We start from the raw sequence: 21,329 nt of genomic DNA, 5'->3' as shown, positions 1-21,329 counted from the left end.
CCAAAGGGTAAAAACGGGACCCTATTACTAAGACTACTGTTGAAATTTTCAGATGATGTATTTCTGTTGCCGCTATAACAACAAATACTAAAAAGTACGGAACCGTGGGCGAGTCTGACTCGCACTTGTCCGGTTTTATAAAATACACGGGGTACACGCCCTAGATGGGACCCTTCGGTTTCTTACTTCTCATTGTAACTAATGTCTTTTTAGGGTTCCGTACCCAACGGGTAAAACGGGACCCTATTACTAAGACTTCGCTGTCCGTCCGTCCGTCCGTCCGTCTGTCACCAGGCTGTATCTCACGAACCGTGATAGCTAGACAGTTGAAATTTTCACAGATGATGTATTTCTGTTCCCGCTATAACAACAAATACTAAAAACAGAATAAAATAAAGATTTAAATGGGGCTCCCATACAACAAACGTGATTTTTGACCAAAGTTAAGCAACGTCGGGAGTGGTCAGTACTTGGATGGGTGACCGTTTTTTTTTTGCTTTTTTTTCGTTTTTTTTTTTTTGCATTATGGTACGGAACCCTTCGTGCGCGAGTCCGACTCGCACTTGCCCGGTTTTTTCTTTTTCAACTCTTACATCTCGTTCGTCTAGGTTAACCGTGGACGTCTTTAGCGGTCAAAGAGTAATAGCGTTGAAACTGTTAAAAGCGACGTCTACAGTTTTGTATCGACATTCAAAATAAACAAACAGACATTTCAATAGAACATTATTTTATTCACATCTCACTTAACAAAAATGTAAAAAAATAATCAGCTTACATGAATAAAAGAATACAAAACTGTATTTATCTAATATTTCATTTTATTAATTATTGAGATGCAAGTCTTTCCGCACTGTGTACGCAGACACATGCATCATGTATTTTTCGTTTTCTAAGAAATTGTTTATGGCTTGCTGTCTCACTTCTTCCCAGGCGTAAAGGTCCCTGTATATCGGTCGCACGTACTTCATACGGCCCTGTTTGTTGACGAAATCTAATGCTTCGGGTAGTTTGTCGAGGTCTTTACTTCTGATGCACAATCTCAGCCATCTAAAAATAAAAATAACGTTATTTAGTGTCAAGTAACGTGGTTATAATTACAAATTATGCAGGCATTAACCCCCTTATTCATAAACGCGCTACAAACCTCAATTAGCTAATAATCATTTGTCCTTATCTGTCATTTTGACTTATGTATTTGTAAGAAAGGAATAAAACATAATTTAACTAAATCAGTCCCGTAAAGTTATATGAATAAAGGGGTCAGTCTTTAGCAAAGAGAATTTGAAACTACACTCTATTCTCTTTGGTTTTTAGTTTATATACCTATTATCTATTTAAAAATATCCAACTCACAACTTTCTTTTGTTTCTATGAGTTTCGAAACTCGAATTGAATTTGTACTTGACCGTACACGGAGACTTAAAAGGCTATAAAAATCTAAGATGAATCTTGGGGCCCACCTGTACTTAATTTCAGCGTTTTTACTTGTAACCAGTTTATACGCCTTTCCCATACTGCGCAGACTATCCACAGACAATGGCGGACGATCGATCAGTTCTTGTAGCAGGTGAATTATTTGGTGGGGCGTGAACACTTTGATGTCGTTGAATTTGAACTTGTGGCGATCGTTGATTTGTCCCAATAGTGTTGTGATGGCTTTGGTCATTGAAGTATCATAGCTGGAATACAAAATTTAATTAGTATTTCGAATGCCCTTGATGAAATGATGCTGCTGGACATTTTAGTCTACGAGGAGAGATGACAGACGATGAAACGAGTGGCGCCACTGGCGAGTAATTACATAAACTTACTCGCCAGTGGCGCCAACTAGTGGACAAAAGAATACTAAAGCCAAGTTTTCACTTAGTGTTCTGAGTAAACATTTTGTTTTGAGCAAATGTTTTCTCTTACCATTTACTATTAGAGCAAGTGTTTCCATTAACTGAACGAATGAACGATTGCTCGCTCAGAACTAAGTGAAGATGCGTTTAGTGTATAATAGTAGTGTAAAGAGTACATTATGCGGTAACTAGGTTGATAATTCAGTTAAACCACATAACTTATAGCACCGTACAGGAGCATTTGCTATTTTTGTAGCCTACTTTGTATTCAGCTAGCTACTGACCATCTACTTCAGCGGCCTAGATTTAAGGCTGTAACATTTTGCTCTTTATGCGTCCTATTATTTCGTCAGGTGAAAGTCAATACTCTCTAATTGCAAAGAAACTCATTAATTACTTACACAAAAATCAACCTTATTTATAACCTAGTACGGTTCACTATGTTCTGAAGTCGTGGTAGTAATTAGTGACTTTTGGTTGTCGCCTGACGAATTTTACCTATTGCCAAAATAACAACTCACTCAGGAATAACCGGAGGCATGCCGCTGGTGTTCAGCCACGCCTTCCAGTCGACCGCGTTTAATTTCTCGTTGTCGCTGAAGTACTTGAGCAGATAGGCCTTGAACTGGTCCGTATCCAGGGACTTCACCGCGAAGTGGTTCAGGTATGAGGTAAACAAACTCACTCAGGAATAAGCGGAGGCATGCCGCTGGTGTGCACCCACGCCTTCCAGTCGACCGCGTTTAATTTCTTGTTGTCGCTGAAATACTTGAGCAGGTAGGCCTTGAACTGGTCCGTATCCAGCAGGGACTTCACCGCAAAGTGGTTCAGGTATGAGGTAAACAAACTCACTCAGGACTAACCGGAGGCATGCCGCTGGTGTGCACCCACGCCTTCCAGTCGACCGCGTTTAATTTCTTGTTGTCGCTGAAATACTTGAGCAGGTAGGCCTTGAACTGGTCCGTATCCAGGGACTTCACCGCGAAGTGGTTCAGGTATGAGGTAAACAAACTCACTCAGGAATAACCGGAGGCATGCCGCTGGTGTGCACCCACGCCTTCCAGTCGACCGCGTTTAATTTCTTGTTGTCGCTGAAATACTTGAGCAGGTAGGCCTTGAACTGGTCCGTATCCAGGGACTTCTGCGCGAAGTGGTTCAGGTACGAGCGGAGGAAGTCGTTGAACACCTCTGTAAAGGGAGAAGGAATGTTATTAAGGGTGAAGATTTTTTAACCCGGGCTTTAAGCACCAAGGACGCAAAAACACGTTACGAAAAGTTGCACATAACCCCAAGACAAGAACGCCTATAGTTGTTATGATGTCTGCTGACAATGGAACCAATATGCTTCCAAGTTAGGTTTTGTAACAACAAAATTTTATTTCTTTAATTTTCAATATTAAATAGCATGCGACTCGTATGCGTTTGATACCCTTAACGCCATCTAGTGACCGCAGTCGTATTCACGCAGCGCCCTATCGAACTAAACTTGGCCCGTGTTGCTAGATTCAAAATAATTTCGGTTTCTTCCTACCTTTGTTTTTTTTTTTAATCGCAGGTCGTTTTTGAAAAAAAATTGTCTTCAAATATTCCTTTATTCGTCTGCGCTTTGTATTAATTAATATTTTAAGCAAACTAAATAGGAAAGAAAGCGTTTTTTTGTCAAGTCATGAGTGTTAGCCTTAGCTCCGTTCGGGCTCTGGTAACCCCGTCGTTTCATCTGTCACCGATGGCTCGCCACGTCGAGAGCCGTTCTTTTTGGATTCGGAAGAGATCGTAGCAAGGCGTGGTTGTTTCCTTTTCCCAGCGGCCTGGTGCCGTCTGATGGCTTCTACCTATATCGCGGTTTAAGCCGCCTAATCGTAAGTAGCTCGTCGATTCCTAAATTATTTTGTATGGGTTTGTTAGGCAGTGCTGATTGTTTTTATATTATTGCAGCTCGTTGGATGTGAATCGTCCTGTGCAGTTGAAGCCCCGGGTGCATTGAAATTATGCAAGTCCTTTCCTACCCCCGCTTATTGTCTGCCCCGGGTAAGCAGCGACCTACACGCAGTCCAGTATATTTATTCGATTCTGTGAATGTCTGTTCTGTTACTTAGTAGTTTAATAAATTTCAGGGTTTCAAGATTTACCGTCTTTATTACAAGTGTACGGTGTGGCCTCAAGATGCCAGCTTCTGCAAGCCGAGCTACCAGTGGCAGGGAGCTGTGCCTGGCGTTTCCCTACTTCCACGTCGAGGTTCCTGGTCAACGTGGCGGTTGTATTGTTTACGGTCTCTCGAAGTTTTGGAGGTTAGATCGACCCTTTATTTAATATTAATTACTGAACCAGAGATGCTGGTTCTGGCGCCCTCATACCCCTTACTACCGTTTAAATTTGTCCGTCAGTAGGCCGCTTCTACCAAAACATTTTTTTATTTTTTATTTTTTTTATTTTATTTTATTTATTTGGAGAACCAACAGCTATGACAATACCATAGAAATTATAGTGGATACAGAAAGCCAATTATAGGAACTCACAGTTTTAAATAAGAGTTCGCTATACCCATAACTGTTCCCTCAACACTTAAATAACAGTCTGGTGCTCATGTTATTTAGATAAGAGCTAGTTTACCTTAAGATCCTGTCGTTAAGGCCCTTAAGGCTCTCCGGGTTAATTTCAAAATAATTGGAATAAATGTTTTAACCATATTGCCTTGTTTTGTTAATTAATTAAGGAAATATTCCATATTAGTACCCCTAGAATAATAGTTGTAACAGTTTATGGAGCTTTTTCAATGTTTAACCATACTGTGCCAGATAATATGATATAATATGCATTTCGGCTGATCTGACGAAGTATAATTTTTGCTTCGACAAAAAATGCGAATGACAATGGCCATAATGTTACGGCCTCTCTATAGTGACACACCTACAGCATCTTTTTTTATACTACTTACATATTAAGTGCCCTGGGACATAAGCTATGGATGTCAATTATATGATATTCATAATGATAAATCGGTGATACCTACCCCTAATACAACAAAAATCACAATGCAAAATGGAAAATCGAACCACCCTTACCCGGCCCGCCGACTAGATCCTCTAAATATCTCAAAAACAGCGACCCTTTCTCATAAGGGACCGTCGAGAACGCATCATCAGGGTGAACACCTTTCAGGTCCACCACCAGCCGTGTCAGCGGGTTGGTCTGGCCAAGTTCACTGACCTGAAATGTTAGATAGTGTTAGATCATCTTACCGGGGCCACCGACTAAATCTTCGATGTAACGGAGGAAGAGAGAGCCCTTTTCGTAAGGGACACGGGAGAATGCGTCGTCCGGGTGGATTCCTTTGAGGTTGATGTGTAACTGGGTTAGGGGGTTGGTGGCACCGAGGGTGTTCAGCTGCAAAATTAGGGGGTTTAATATTCAACTGCTCTAGTGCATTAGGGTGGATTTAAAATTGGCGTTATTTTAATTTATTTAGTGATTATTTTTGTATCAATATAATTTTAAATAGCTGACAGTTTTAAGTCTATGTTACACGACGTGTTGTGTGCTCTAAGGTTGTGTGTAGCCTTTATAGTGCGGTACGAACAAAAAGCATAAAATCTGATGGTAAGCAGTTATCGTAGCCTATGAACGCGTACAACTCCAGAGATCTTTCATTGCCGACGCTTTAAAAACCTGTTCATTCCGTTTTATAGTTCCATAGGCAACCAGCAACCCTTTCAGTTTCTTCATGCCCGTCTGTCCGTTTGTTAGTCGGCTGCTTAACACTTTCGCAACCAGGCAAAATTTCAAACAATACCCCAGAAACCGACAGTACTCGCTAGTCGGGCAACGACGTGCAACTCAATGCCGCACGCCGCGAATCCGCTAGTCGGGCAAGCGGCGGACGCTCAGGGCTGTGCCAAGTAACTTTCGTATAAGTACGTGGATAAAATTAAATCTGCTGTCTCATCTGTTTAGGCTCCCCGTTTTGTTCTTCTCCTAATTCTAACTCCTATTGATACATACCCGTGTATGCAATTTCACGTAACCAACTAATAAGAATTTTTATTTTGTAATCGCATTAGGTAAAGTAAATAAAAATACAAAGTGAAGTAATAAAATATAATAATCAACTGTACCAACTTTTCGACCACATAATAATCAGAAGACTTACAATTTTTTCTGTTAGTGGCAGTGGCAGCCCTGAGGTAGTGAAGATGCAATGCTTGCCCGCCTGTCGGGCACTTCGGCGTCGCGTGTAGGTTTATAGCTCTTGCCCGACTAGCGGGTATGCCGGCATCTGAGTAAAGTTTACGAGTGCCCGAGAGTCGGGTACGCGGTGTCGAATGTGTTAACTCAGGGTTAAAAGTACCCTCAAGACGAGATCTCCAAAAATTCCGACAAAGAGGACTAACACAACAGTTTGATTCATATCCTATTAACCCTACGTGTTACAGATAGCCCCCTCTGCAGAGCATGCATGGAGGCAGAGGAGACAGCCGCCCACGTCATTCTCGAATGCTCAGGGGTGGCAGAATACCGGGCACAACACCTCGGCTCACAGGGGTCTCTCCCAGAAGTCGTCGGCAACGTCAAGGGTCTGCTAGGCTTCTTGGTAGAGTTGGGTTGGCAAGAATAGTGCCGTCAACCCACCACGCAAAATAGGCGCAATAATATGACGTCGAGTTGCGGAAACCAAGCCCGCGAGAACCTATAACCTATATAACAGTTTGATAGCACTCACCGCCTCAGTCAACTCCTGGAGCCCCAGCAAGCTTTGGAAGTCCCTGCTTTTCTTGGCCTCTGCGCTATCATCGATGAGCGAGGCGCCGACCTTCCTCTCGAGGAACACGGTGAAGCCCTCGTTGAGCCAGAAGTGCTCGAAGTTCCTGTTGGTGACCAGGTTTCCTGTCCAGCTGTGCATGATCTCGTGGACTAATACGTCTGCTAAGCTTCTATCACCAGCCTGAAAAAAGGATATTTGTAACGAAAAGTCGGTTACGAGTTTGTAAGTTATGTTATAAGACTTATAACTAAGTGTCCGATCGAAACCCTTCGGCCGAAACGGAAACTTTTATACAAGATCTTAATTTGAAACATACATGAAATAGGTAAGCATTCCAACGAAACCGATTCATTTACTTCTTGGCTAAAACAAATAAGCGTAGCGCGAAAAATTACGATTGCAGTTTCGGTTTTGGCAAGTTTGGCGGCGAAACCCCCCGTATGGAAAAGAGGGGGGCAATACCAGGTGATCGTACTGAGTCCATCCATACGTAGGGCTCGCACAATCGCTCGGCCGCTTGCAGGTTCTTATCTATCTGTGTATTACAACAACTTATTCTCACCAGTAAAGTAGGCGTGACGAAAGTCAAGCACGGGTTCTCCATCCCCCCGTAAGGGAAAGAAGGGGGCAGCACCAACAAATCGTATTGCGTCCACACGTACGGCCCGCATAACCGCTCGGCCGCTTGTAGGTATTTCTCCGTCTCCGCGAATTCCCAAGCGCTCTTTTCGATTTCATCCTTTTCTGACCATACTCGGGACCTGCGAAGATTAGGTATTATTTTAAAATAAAGGAACCACTTGTTTAATACGACGAACCACGAGTTTCCTTACCTTGGCCCCAGCAGTTCCCTGGACCAGAACAACTAGAGAATAGTAAACTTTTTAGGAGCTCCGTCCTCATGGTACGTAGCCTTGATAACATTCTTACCTCGGCCCGGCTCGGCTTTCTCCACGGAGAGCACTTATAAGAACAGTGACCTCTTCAGGAGCTGTCACCTGAATGTAACCTTAACTGATAGTATCCTTACCTCGGCCCGAGTTCTCTAGACTCCAGCACGCCCACAGCGATAGCCAGCAGATACGCCGGTATAGGCACAGGCTGCTGGAAGGTGGCTTTAGCACCGCGGCTCTCTCCACGGAGAGCGCTTATGAACAGTGAACTCTTCAGGAGCTGTCACCTGAATGTAACCTTAACTGATAGTATCCTAACCTCGGCCCGAGTTCTCTAGACTCCAGCACGCCCACAGCGATAGCCAGCAGATACGCCGGTATAGGCACAGGCTGCCGGAAGGTGGCTTTAGCACCGCGGCTCTCTCCACGGAGAGCGCTTATGAACAGTGAACTCTTCAGGAGCTGTCACCTGAATGTAACCTTAACTGATAGTATCCTCACCTCGGCCCGAGTTCTCTAGACTCCAGCACGCCCCCAGCGATAGCCAGCAGATACGCAGGTATGGGCACAGGCTGCCGGAAGGTGGCTTTAGCAGCGCGGCTCTCTCCACGGAGGGCGCTCATGAAAATAGTGAACTCTTCAGTTGTCACCTTATCGTATGTAACCTTATAATATCCTTACCTCGGCCCGAGTTCTCTAGACTCCAGCACGCCCACAGCGATAGCCAGCAGATACGCAGGTATAGGCACAGGTTGCCTAAAGGTGGCTTTAGCACCGCGGCTCTCTCCACGGAGGGCGCCCATGAGAACAGTGAACTCTTCGGGTGCTGTGACTTCCGCGTCGTATGTGAACTTCACGGCCGGCGTGTCTTGGCAGGGGATGATAGAGCGAGCGTGAATAGGCTGTAAACAGTTAATAAAATTGAAATTGTAGAATGGTTACACAGTTTAAGAAAAAATCGTGTCCCCAAGTTTGACGCTAAAGTATGTGACGCTGTTTGACGAATCGTTCTGTGGTAACTGGATTGTCATACGTCAACTTTTGACAGCCAGACAACATAATGTATCGAACCATACAGAGCCCTCTATATCAGCAGTAGAAATTTATTTTTTTTGCTAAAAGAAAGTTAAAACTAGAGATGTTGGAAACATACTTACCTAAAAAGTAATAAGTTCAAACAAACATGTACATATTAAAATATCAATAACAATATAAATAGCTACATACTTACATACGAAATTATAAAATCATTCCAATATAAATAAATAAATGCATGCTTTCTTTTCTACTAACCATAGTATACAGGGTGATTGGAAATTCGCCGTATTCCTTGAAAGGGGTTATTCTATGGGTCATTTGCAATGATTTAAGTCCAGTCAACCAGGGGTCAAAACTCATTGGTTTTCAAGTTATTTCAGTTTTTTTTTAGTTTTCTGTTTAAAAAAAACCGCCTTTCGACAAAAAAGTGATAATTGTGAAAAAACTACTCAATTTTGGCATTAAAAAAAGCATTCATCTAATAGCCAATAAACTACTGATTAAGAGAAATAAAAAAAAATGCCAAAACTTTCGAAGATTTTCCAAAAAAAAGGATTTGAAGTCACAATTTTTTTGTAATTTTCCCAAGACTGTAACATTTTAAGGCATTACTTAAAAAAAAGTATGACACTTTGCGTACAAAATACAGAAATGAGTTCCTCAGTTCCTCAGCTTTCCAAAAAAGTACGAATGTCGACATTTTCTCTTAAACTTTTTAAAATAATAATAATAATAGCAGAGCAGGCGGAATATTTGACCTAGCGTACGTGACCATTAATCGGTTGTTTATGTCACTTTATTATCTCCATGGGCTTTATTTGTCCCTTAATCGGTTTGTTTATGTCATTTTAGTATCTTCTTGGGCTTTATTTGTCTTCTTTACCTTATCTTATCTTCTTGGGGTAGGGGTCACACCCTTGCCTTCGGTAATTAGTTTCTACGTAAGCATTTTTTATCTTCAGTACCTTATCTTATCTTATTTTCAAGGGGTGGGGGTGCTTTCCATGGAGTAGGGTTGTGACCAACCGAGCCTTATTTAATCTTCGTGCAGTAAGTAATCAATCACTTAGTTTCAACTTTCTTTACATGGAAAGCACCCCCACCCCTTGAAAATAACATAAGATAAGGTACCGAAAAAAAAAAATGCTTATGTAGAAACTAATTACCGTAATGACCCTTAATTAGTTTGTGTCACCGAAGGCAAGGATGTGACCCCTACCCCAAGAAAATAAGATAAGATAAGGTAACGAAGACAAATAAAACCCAAGAAGATGCTAAAATGACATAAACAAACCGATTAAGGGACAAATAAAGCCCATGGAGATAATAAAGTGACATAAACAAACCGATTAATAGTCACGTACGCTAGGTCAAGTCTTCCGCCTGCTCTGCTATTATTATTTCAAAAAGTGTAAGAGAAAATGTCGACATTCGTACTTTTTTGGAAAGCTGAGGAACTGAGGAACTCATTTCTGTATTTTGTACGCAAAGTGTCATATTTTTTTTTTAAGTAATGCCTTAAAATGTTACAAAGTCTTGGGAAAATTACAAAAAAATTGTGACTTCAAATCCTTTTTTTTGCAAAATCTTCGAAAGTTTTGGCATTTTTTTTTATTTCACGTAATCAGTAGTTTATTGGCTATTAGATGAATGCTTTTTTTAATTCCCAATTTGAGTAGTTTTATCACAATGACCACTTTTTAGTCGAAAGGTGGGTTTTTTAACACATTCAACACCAAGAACCCGACTGTCGGGTACACTGTTCGTAGCGACTACGCGCTACATACGACGAAACCGTGGCTACGCGCTACGAGCGTAACCCGTAGCACTTAGTGGTATTGAATGTGTTAAACAAAAAACTAAAAACTCAAATAACTTGAAAACCAATGAGTTTTGACTAGTGTCCGACCGAAGGTTCGGTTTCGGTTTCGGTTTCGGCCAGTTTCGGCCAAAAAATCATGTTTCGGCTGTAGTTTCGGTTTCGGCCAAAAAACGGCCGAACCTTTCGGCCGGGCCGAAACTTACGAAATGGTACTTCGTACTATGAAACTAAACTATGTGACAAAGACCAAAAGTTGGGGAATAAGTAGGACAACAATATTAATATGTACCTACCTACATATACTGATTCATGTATAGGTACAGAAATTAATTGGTTTATTATAAAACACAATTCCAGTAATGAGGGCGCCACTAGACGGTCGACGCAGTCTTAAGAGGCTGTTAATACCTATAACGCGCACACTGTCTAATTGTATCGGAGTAAATGAGATAGCACGGTCGTATGTTACTGGGCCTGGGCAAAGGAATAATAAGAAAACTCATCATCTTCCTCGCGTAATCCCGGAATTTTTGCCACGGCTCATGGGAACCTGGGGTCCAATTGACAACTAATCCCAAGAATTGGCGTAGGCACTAGTTTTTACGAAAGCGACGCCATCAGACTGACCTTCGAACCCAGAGAGTAAACTAGGCCCTATCGGGACTAGTCCGGCTTCCTCACGATGTTTTTCCTTCACCGAAAAGCAAATAGTAAATAAACATCAAATGATATTTCGTATATAAGTTCCGAAAAACTCATTGGTACGAGCCGGGGTTTGTACCTGCGACCTTCGGATTGAAAGTCGCACGCTCTTACCGCTAGGCCACCAGCGCTCAAGGAAATATCTCGCTTTTTAATACAATGGACATTGGTTGGAGTCTGTGCTCAACTAGTTATCCTGAAGCCTGAAGCACGGCTTTGACTTCGCATGAAAGTTCGCCTCACTGGGGCTCTTCGGACGTTTAGGCCCAGATGAAGATCGGTACCCGGCCTTGCGATATTGTCAACAAAAAATTCGCGCTCGCTGCGCTCGCGTTTTTGGTTGACACTATTTCTACATGTTGACTTGACTGGTGAATGAATAGAGTTAGACCAAGAAAGTTCTACAATTATTTTGATAGCATACGCAGTGCAACTAGTGCAAATGTTATTTATACGTCATAATTTCACAGAAGTTTTGACGTTTAAAATAACACTTGCACTGCGTATGTTATCAAAATCGTTGCAGAATTATCTTGGTCTAACTCTAGTAATTTTCTTAAAAAACTGCTTAAGTAACATCAATTTCAAGGACATGGGGTGTTGACAGCCCCATAATATGTGTGTAAAAGCGGTTTTATGACATTTTTTCAACGATTTTAACAAGTCTACAAAAGGTTCGGTTTCGGTTTCGGTTTCGGCCGAAACTAGAGCCAAAGCCGAACATTCGGTTTCGGTTTCGGTTTCGGCAAAAAAACATGTTTCGGTCGGACACTAGTTTTGACCCTGGTTGACTGGACTTAAATCATTGCAAATGACCTATAGAATAACCCCTTTCAAGGAATACGGCGAATTTCCAATCACCCTGTATAAGTCACGATTGTAAACATTTACCTTAATATTAATTAAGAGTTGATTGCGGCGCGCCAACCAACTGGTTACTCCAGTTTGGCGCATTTATTGTATACTCGTATATGTAACGTTGTAATTGTTTATATGAATAAATGAATTACTTAATTAATAATTCTTCTGGTAAGATATTTTCAACCCCTCTTGGACGTTGGTCTAGTCTATTTAAAAATAGATTAATCATCGAATAACAGAAAATAATCAGTTTATCTCACCTGGCATTGACTGAAGAGGTACGGGTGCTTCTTGCCCGAGGTCTGGCTTGGTTCCAGCCATTGCAGAGCAGACGCGGTTTGCGAAGACGCGTAGTCTATTTTAATCTTTAACCTGCAACAACATTATTAGTGTAAACAATGAAGGATTATGGTGATATTCGCCGCATGGGGGTAAACTTTGGTAGTCTAGTTACGAGTAGTACGGTAGAGCAAGATGAGAAGAGTTCGAATCTTGCATGAGACAGTGATTTTGCCATACCTACTTCCAAAACATAATCAATTTTTAATATTCAGATACAAGAGAAAAATATGTCATCATCATGAAATTAAGAGATTATCTTGTATGTGGAGTTATTTTATTAGACACATATCATATTTTCAATCGTCGTCGTTATTACGATTTTTTAACTAAGTACGTAATCAATCTTTAGGTAGAACTACTATTTGCTACACATTTACGTTGCAAAAAACAATGCGATACGATACAGAGCAAACAAATACCGATAAATCGTAAAATTCTTATCATAATGAATGTAGCGAAAGTTATAAATATTACTAACAATGACAGTATTATATTACTACACTCTAATGTGGTATCCAGAATCAAAATTTGATGACCGGTCTGGCCTAGTGGGTAGTGACCCAGCCTGCGAAGCCGATGATCCTGGGTTCGAGTCCCGATAAGGACATTTATTTGTATGATACCACAGATATTTGTTCCTGAGTCATGGTTGTAATCTATGTATATAAGTATGTATTTATCTATATAAGTATGTATATCGTCGCCTAGCACCCATAGTACAAGCTTTGCTTAGTTTGGGGCTAGGTTGATCTGTGTAAGATGTCCCCTAATATTTATTTATAAAAAATGAGTAAACTGACGATTGCGGGCGTGTATTTATTGTTTAGTGAGATTAACGTCTTTAAAGTATTTACCTATGAATTTGTTTTTTTCCAGCCCATAGACTTGACACAAGCAGTAGAACGACATCCCGTTTGTTAATGACTGTGCTCTGACCAACATAGTTACAGCGATATAACTAGAAACTCTAGAAAGGCACTACCTAGTTACCTACATTAGCTATCCTACGGGCTATACTTCCGACAGACTTGACAGGAGCAGGCGGCAATTGACATTAACTACAATACGGTGCACTGAGCAACTTAAATAGTTGCATTGACTACAATAAATACCTACCTAGCTACCTAGACCTACAAATACTACCGACATTTATTGCTAACCTACTCTTGATGTCGGGTGGCTGTTCCGGGCCATACTTCCGACACACTTCGCACGGACAGCAGGACTCGGACGACTCGACCGAGTCGACCGACTGCCGCCGAGCGACCGGCGCCTGACACCCGAGACACCCACTTATTGGCGACGGTGGGGACGGACACTGGGTGCTTGCTATTTTGTAAAACATGTCGTGGACCGACAGGGATGTACATCCTGCCATAGGTGACGTGGTACTCCTAGGATATGTAGTGACACCAAAAATAAGATTAAGGGCAGAAAAGTAGGACTATAGATAGATACCGCTCCCTAAACGTACTGGAGTATATATTCCTTATTTTCAAAATTAACAACTATGATATCTAGAATATGATTTCAAGGAGGTTTTGTATTTTATTGTAATTACAAAATCTCCAGGCAACTCATCCTAATCTATTGAATGTCATAGTTCTTTGGTGTCAGTTGTTAGCACAAGCTAAGATGCCGTCTACAAAAGAGCATTGATCTAAAATTGATTCCGTTCCATTAACGTATATATCTATGGACTGGCCTTACGGGCACTAAAAATGGTACTAGTTCAGCGGTGTTACTCACGAATTCAAGCCAATCGTGCAGTCTAACGCAACTAGTTGTGACCAATAGCGCGCGTGATGCGAACTCATCAACCAATCGCGTTGTACCGGTGTCACACCGCTGTACTGGCCCCTGTCATGCCTCACTATTATTGCCCGTAAAGCCAGTCCCTAGATATCTATGTCAATGTTCCGTTCCCTAAAATTACTGAATAAGACTGGCAAAATTGAATCTATTTTGAATACCATTATTTACACTTAACATCAGAAATATACAAGATTAATGGTTGGGTACATATGTAGTGCATAATTATTTTCCTTCGTATTTTCAAGGAAACGCACGAACGTGTCTTGCTTTTTCAGTCAGTCACGGCACAGAATAAATAATAATACCGTACAGAAAGGACACATCCTTCAAAAACGAAGTTTGACAGAGGACACGGTACCTACATAAAGTACTGAGGTTGACTGAAGTAGCATGAGTCATGACAAATACGAATGTTTCCGATAAAATACGGTGGACAACAGTTATGCACTAAGTACATACTTACATCTGTAATTCAGGCCCCCCTGTATTAATGTGAAAAGATTTAGAATTACTTACGTCTCTCCCGCTATCTCTGTTTTAGGCAGCTTTATAGTCAACTTGGAGCCAAAGTTGGGTAAATCATCCCCAAGTGTGTACTTCAAGGGGGTGCCATCTTCTAATTCTATTGAGTGGATGGTAAGATTGCTTGTGTCTAGAATCTGTAAACAATATTTATATAGAGACGCCACGAATATTTGGCCTATTCGGTATTCGGCCTATTCGTCCACTTAATCGGTATTCGGCCGAATGTTGCCTACTATTCGGACGAATACCGAATATCTGTTGCACCTGCCTAAAAAGAAAAATTACACAAAATAAAAAACCAAAAACTAGGTAAATATGTAAGTATATTTAATATTTCAAATGTATTCTTGGAAAGTTGTTGAATACGAAGACCCTTTTTTGAGAATTTGTTGAATACCTACTAAATATTTTATTTTTTATCATGGGTCTGATTTGATTGATTCCAACTACATTAATGAATCCTGTTCAACAATAGTACATTGTGCAACATGGGGCGTAAGTTGAATATTGCAAACGAGAGTAAGTTAAATCGCGACGGCTTGCCGGAGCGATTTATAGACTCGAGTTTGCAATATTATTACGCCCCGAGTTACACACAATGTTTTTCATCACACTTGCGATACAAAAATTAAGTATAAAGACAAAAAACTGTTAATTATGTCACTAGAAACTTCATAACTCCCTAGGGAGAACGCTTTTTCTATAACTCCCGCTAAACCTGCGTGCAATTCCACATTTACTGGGCGAGTGTGATGAAAAAAATATATCTTAGGAAACGTTGCACAAAGAGTTTTCATAATAATTGTGACTCAAAATGTTCGCATGTCATGCCAAATATTCGGTATTCGCCCAAAACCACCATTCGGGGCATCTCTAATTTATATTAGAAAGGGTATAGTTGTATTTGTATGGAGAATCAATCCCAGATATCAAATTAATTGTCATTTTTATTGAGTGATTCATCTAGATCATCATCATCATCATCATCTCAGCCATAAGACGTCCACTGCTGAACATAGGCCTCCCCCTTGGACCTCCATACGTGCCGGTTGGAAGCGACCCGCATCCAGCGTCTTCCGGCGACCTTAACAAGATCGTCTGTCCATCTTGTGGGTGGACGTCCTACGCTGCGCTTGCTAGTCCGTGGTCTCCACTCGAGCACTTTTCGACCCCATCGGCCATCTTCTCTGCGTGCAATGTGGCCTGCCCATTGCCACTTCAGCTTGCTAATCCGGTGGGCTATGTCGGTGGCTTTAGTTTGTCTACGGATCTCCTCATTTCTGATTCGATCACGTAGAGAAACTCCGAGCATAGCCCTCTCCATAGCTCGTTGAGCGACTTTGAGTTTTGAGATGAGGCCGATAGTGAAAGACCACGTTTCGGAGCCGTAAGTCATCACTGGTAACACACATTGATTAAAGACTTTCGTCTTGAGGCACTGAGGTATGTCGGACGAAAAGACATTACGTAGTTTCCCGAACGCTGCCCAACCGAGTTGGATTCGGCGGTTGACCTCTTTCTCGAAGTTGGACCTACCTAATTGGACTACTTGTCCTAGGTAGATGTACGAGTCAACAACTTCGAGTACCGAGTTCCCAACAGAGACTGGGATGGGCACAACATTGGCATTTGACATAAGTTTCGTCTTGTCCATGTTCATTTTCAAGCCCACCCGTTGTGAAACTCGGTTGAGGTCATCGAGCATCATGCTGAGTTCCTCCATCGACTTTGCCATGACTACGATATCGTCGGCAAACCGAAGGTGAGTGATGTATTCGCCGTTGATGTTGATGCCAAGTCCTTCCCATTCCAGGAGCTTGAAGGCGTCTTCCATTACGGCAGTAAACAGTTTCGGAGAGATAACGTCTCCCTGCCTTACGCCTCTTCGCAATGGAATCGCCCTCGTGCTCTGCTCCTGTACTCGGACCGACATGGTGGCGTTACTATACAAACACTTCAACACTTCGATGTACCGATAGTCAATATGGCATCGCTGAAGAGACTCAAGCACCGCCCATGTTGCCACCGAATCGAAGGCTTTCTCATAGTCCACAAACGCTAAGCATAATGGCAAGTTATACTCTTCGGTCTTCTGTATAACTTGCCGCAGCGTATGGATGTGGTCTATGGTACTATAGCCTTTTCGGAAACCGGCTTGTTCGGGAGGCTGGAAGTCATAAAGTCTGTGTTCGAGACGGTTCGTGATGACCCTTGAAAACAGCTTATAGACATGGCTCAGAAGCGTGATGGGTCTGTAGTTCTTCAATAGGTTGTTATCACCTTTTTTGAAGAACAGCACCACCTCGCCTCTACTCCATGTTTCAGGCGTTATGCCCTCGGACAAGACGGAATTAAAGAGCTTCTGGAGGACTTTAAGTACCGGTGTTCCACCCGCTCTCAGAAGCTCTGAAGTGATTCCGTCTTTGCCCGGCGCCTTGTTGTTCTTAAGCTGCTTCAGGGCCATCCTAATCTCGTACAGACTGATGTCCGGGATATCTTCGGTATAATGTCGGGACAGCTTGGCTCTTGGATCTCCTACCAAGCTGTCAACGGGCTTTGCGATCGAAGTGTATAACTGTCCATAGAACCTCTCGATCTCACCTAAAACCTCCGCTTTGCTCGACGCTATGCTGCTATCTTCCCGTTTCAGCTTTGTCAGCTGGCTTTGCCCAATAGACTTGTCCTTTGCGAACACTTTGGAGCCTTGGTTTCGCTCAATAGTCTCTTTAATACGGTTAGTAATTCATCTAGATATAGCATATAATTTCACCAATATACGTTGGTATATATATACTGGTACCATATGGAGAATAACCGGACAAGCACCCGTACACAAGGAGATCCAGACGCGGAAATGGCGTTGGGTTGGGCATATCCTCAGGAAACCTGACACTTACCTATCCAAAGTGGCCCTGACCTGGAAGATGCCCGGCAAACGGAAACATGGTCGCGCTAAATCTACTTGGCGCCGTTCTGTGAAGCAAGAGCTGGGTGTATTGGGGATGGGGTGGGAGGTGGCTACCCAAGCTGCCCTGGACCGGAGTCAGTGGAAGAAAAAGATTCGAGCCCTACACCCCAGCAGGGGGCAACAGGATGGAAAGAAGAAGAAGATACCAGCACTAAAATGCTGCAGGTTTTTGTAAAAAAAATGTTTTTTTTTTTTATATACATATATGTATAAACTACTTAACGGATTTTTATGAAATTAAGACACAATATTTAAATGGTTAAGGAAATGTAAAGGTTGGATTAAGATTTTGGTTTCAGAGTGTTAAATAATTATAATCATTATAGTGTATAGATATCTGAAATTTGAGATCAAAACGTAACGTAAGTAACAACATAAGTTCCTATACTTACTATACAGAGAGGTAGATGTCAAAGATGACATGTTTAGCACAGTATTATCTCTCAAATGATAGTGTCAATAGGATGACACTCTAAAGATGTTACTGGATTAGATAACAATGACACTTAGTTTTTGATACATTTATTAACTGGTGGAATTTGCCTTATAATATTACCTTGGTATGACCATAATTTCTGCCAACCTTGTAGTGGCCATCACATAAACTATGAAAAATAATGTAAGTTTGTGATGACTATTACTATAATAAAATACAATATAAATCGTCTTTATTGCTCAAGCTCAAATAAATTTACTAAGGAACACACATAAATACAGATAAACAACAAGCAGTTTTATTGGTAAAGAGTGATCTCTTCCAGACAACCTAGACTCATATTAGTACAGAAAATATTAATATTGCAATTAGGGTTTTTAGTTTCTCGCACTTTTTTATTTCTCGAGGCACGGGAATTCTCGACCAGAATTTCTCGAGTTTCTCGAGTATCTCGAGAAATTTTGAAAGTTTATAAAACCACCATGTTATTTTAAATTTTTTGCTTAGTTACAACTGAGACTCATAGGAGTGAAAGCGGAGGTGAAATCAATAATCAAACAAGTGGTAAAAGTTTAGTTACCAAGCACTTAATAATCAAAAATGTAACAAGAAACAATAAAAACTATAGGTGCAGGCGTGCGCGCCTTCCATGTGATACGCTATAGTGTATTTCTTTAGGTATTTAACAAAATGTACACAAACCATAGTATGGTAGGCAAGAATATTCATGTCAATTAATTTAACTTGATGTGACAAACTTACAGAAGTTTTACTACGTAATATTAATTCTTACTCAATATAACAATGCAGCTGCTAAAATTGTGCTAATTTGCTAATAGGAATATATCGGAATGATTTGTTTAATCCACAGTCATTTAGTTTTTTTATTCTTTAAACATTTGAGGGTAGTACGTCAAAGTTTCAAAACATGAAAATCGGTTGAAGTCAGAACGATAGGGGACGGAACAAGGTAGTTTTTTATTTGTTTATTTGGTTGGTTAACTAATAAATGTTATAAGTACCTGAAAATCTAAAACAAAACATTGTTTACATATTAACTCACATTTATAGACGGGTCTAACGCTAATTTTATTACCCGTCTATAAATGTGAGTTAATATGTATTCAAAACGCGAAAGTTTTTAATATTATAAAACATTGTTTACTTTATTTTGGCTACCTATAGAAATACACTATAGACACATCACGTGTTATACGCGTATTTTTTTTTACTTAACACAAGAGATTTATTTCTTGAGTTCTTGAGGCATTGAGTTTTTTTTTCCCCGTCTCGACAAAGGGCAAATTTCTCGAGATTTCTCGCCTCGGGAATTCTAGAGCAAAAACCCTAATTGCAATGCATTCCATTGACATTACTCTGTTTATTAAAATCAGGACACTCCAGACCAAGTTATTTCAGTATTTAGCAGACTTTAAATTGAATGACATAGGGTAATTCATCAATAACTGGCCACTGTTTAATAACTGGCCACCTGATAATAAAAATGAATTCTATTCACCTATTAACAGAATTCATTTTAGTATAAGGTGGCTAGTTATTGAATCGTAGCCAGTTATTGAAACCTTATACTAAAATGAATTTTGTTTATAGGTGGTTACATTCATTTTTAGTATAACATGGCCAGTTATTGATGATTTACCCTACTTAACAACGATGTGTAACTGTGTTGTATGTCACATGTTGAAACATTGAATAAAAATAACAAAATCTGTCTTACCAATTCACCAGTGTCTTGCAAAACATCTACAGTGATTAAAGCTGACCCACTTAGTACTTTCTTCTCAAAGTCCACATTGAGGGAGAAAGAGGTGTGTTTCACCACAGCTATATCTGTAAATGTATAATTCAACATCTTTATGTTATATTAAAATATAAAAATGTTTATTGTTTAATGGAATATTAATGTATTTTATTTTCAGCCAAGAGATTTTAAATATATCCTACTGCTATAGAAATGCAATATTGTAGTAATGCTATATTACTCTGAAATAAATGTGACGTTCCACGGCAAAAGGTACCTTATGGCGGCTGGCGCTTACGTTGCATAGCGCCTCAATAATATTGGAGTGGCGTTAATAATAGCATAAGCGCCAACCGCCATAAGGTACCTTTACCCGTGGGATGTCACAAATCATCTGTACATTCAAGAATGTGGTACCTTTTGTCTGAAAACAGTTCATTTATTTATTGAAAGTGCTTAATTCCGCCATGTAATCGCTATTTCATGATTCCCAAAAAAAGTGAGCTAATGTAAAAAGTAATGTTCAGGGAATAGATTGCCATAATAACCTGACAGAGTCTTACTACCATCAAATAATAATAATATTGAATAGATTACTTAAACTTAGTCATTAGTCAATTAAAGTAGTTTTAAACGTTTTTTTACCACTGAATTTCAATAAAGACAACAAATAAATTAACAAGTAACAAATGTACCATTCTTAAAATGCAAATTATCGTAATTAATCATATAAATTGTATACTTACCAGGCCGTGAGTATGAAGAAGGATCCATAGGACTCAAAGCACTCATGGTTGATGCGTGGCTTAAGAATAAACTGTAAAAGAATTTAACTAATGTTAAGAATTGTATTTTACTTATATTGCCCATTGTATTCACGGAGCTACTGACGAATTTACGAGTCACAGTTATTACTGCAATACATCAAGTAGTCAACTAGAGTGACAAGACTAGAATGCTGCTTGTCAACTGCCTATAATGTCAATACATAATGTAATCAAGTAGGTATAAGCAATTCTTTTGGTCACTATCAACTTTACTATCACTCACTACATTTCGAAAGTGGGTGTGTGTAGGTACGTTTAGAAGAGGCAGATACAGACATATATATCTACAGACAGATGTGTATGTGTGATGATATATTTGATAACCTAACAGGTCATTCCAGTTATTCCGTTATGTATATTACAATATAGTAAGATCTGTTTATATAATAAGATTATAAAATTAAATTACTCAAATTTTAGTTGTTTATACGATTTTGTGTTACAAAAATCATTCCAGTACTAAGTTTATATTTTATTAAGTTCTTATTTTAAAAGTATTATGATATTATAACTTACCGGCGGGTAGTAAATGTAAAATACTGATTGCAACAGATGAGATTAAAGTAACTCCGATAATAATAATAAATATTTGTTATTAAGTGAGTAATCAAATAATAATGCTGATAATGATAAGGAATCACGAGAGAACAACCATTAAATTTATACCTGTGGCAGTTGCGTTTTGTTTAGTTAGAAATACACAATAAAGAAAAAGGTTAAATATACCTAAGTATGAGT

General features: G+C 40.2%; 1 protein-coding gene and 2 long non-coding RNA genes across 3 annotated transcripts in view; 2 read left to right on the top strand and 1 right to left on the bottom strand.

Moving 5' to 3' along the window:
- LOC134798273 (uncharacterized) overlaps nt 1–21,329 on the top strand; it is a 683,132-nt gene that overhangs the window by 308,126 nt on the left and 353,677 nt on the right. The window lies entirely within an intron of this gene.
- LOC134798269 (leukotriene A-4 hydrolase) lies at nt 710–20,721 on the bottom strand. Its single transcript, XM_063770661.1, is given in 11 exon segments — nt 710–1,047; nt 1,461–1,679; nt 2,858–3,029; nt 4,904–5,225; nt 6,559–6,780; nt 7,163–7,361; nt 8,175–8,395; nt 12,177–12,288; nt 14,590–14,732; nt 19,741–19,853; nt 20,511–20,721. Coding segments are annotated over 11 exon segments (2,073 nt in total). The 5' UTR covers nt 20,635–20,721; the 3' UTR covers nt 710–821.
- On the top strand, nt 3,296–4,250 carry LOC134798274 (uncharacterized). The gene is made up of 3 exons (XR_010145170.1): nt 3,296–3,700; nt 3,777–3,869; nt 3,956–4,250. It is a non-coding gene; the product is annotated as an uncharacterized LOC134798274 (long non-coding RNA).

This window comes from Cydia splendana, chromosome 16 (assembly GCF_910591565.1).
Source record: "Cydia splendana chromosome 16, ilCydSple1.2, whole genome shotgun sequence".
Lineage (NCBI taxonomy): Eukaryota > Metazoa > Arthropoda > Insecta > Lepidoptera > Tortricidae > Cydia > Cydia splendana.
The sequence above is the reverse complement of the archived record's forward strand: the minus strand, read 5'-3'. Positions and strand labels throughout refer to the sequence as shown.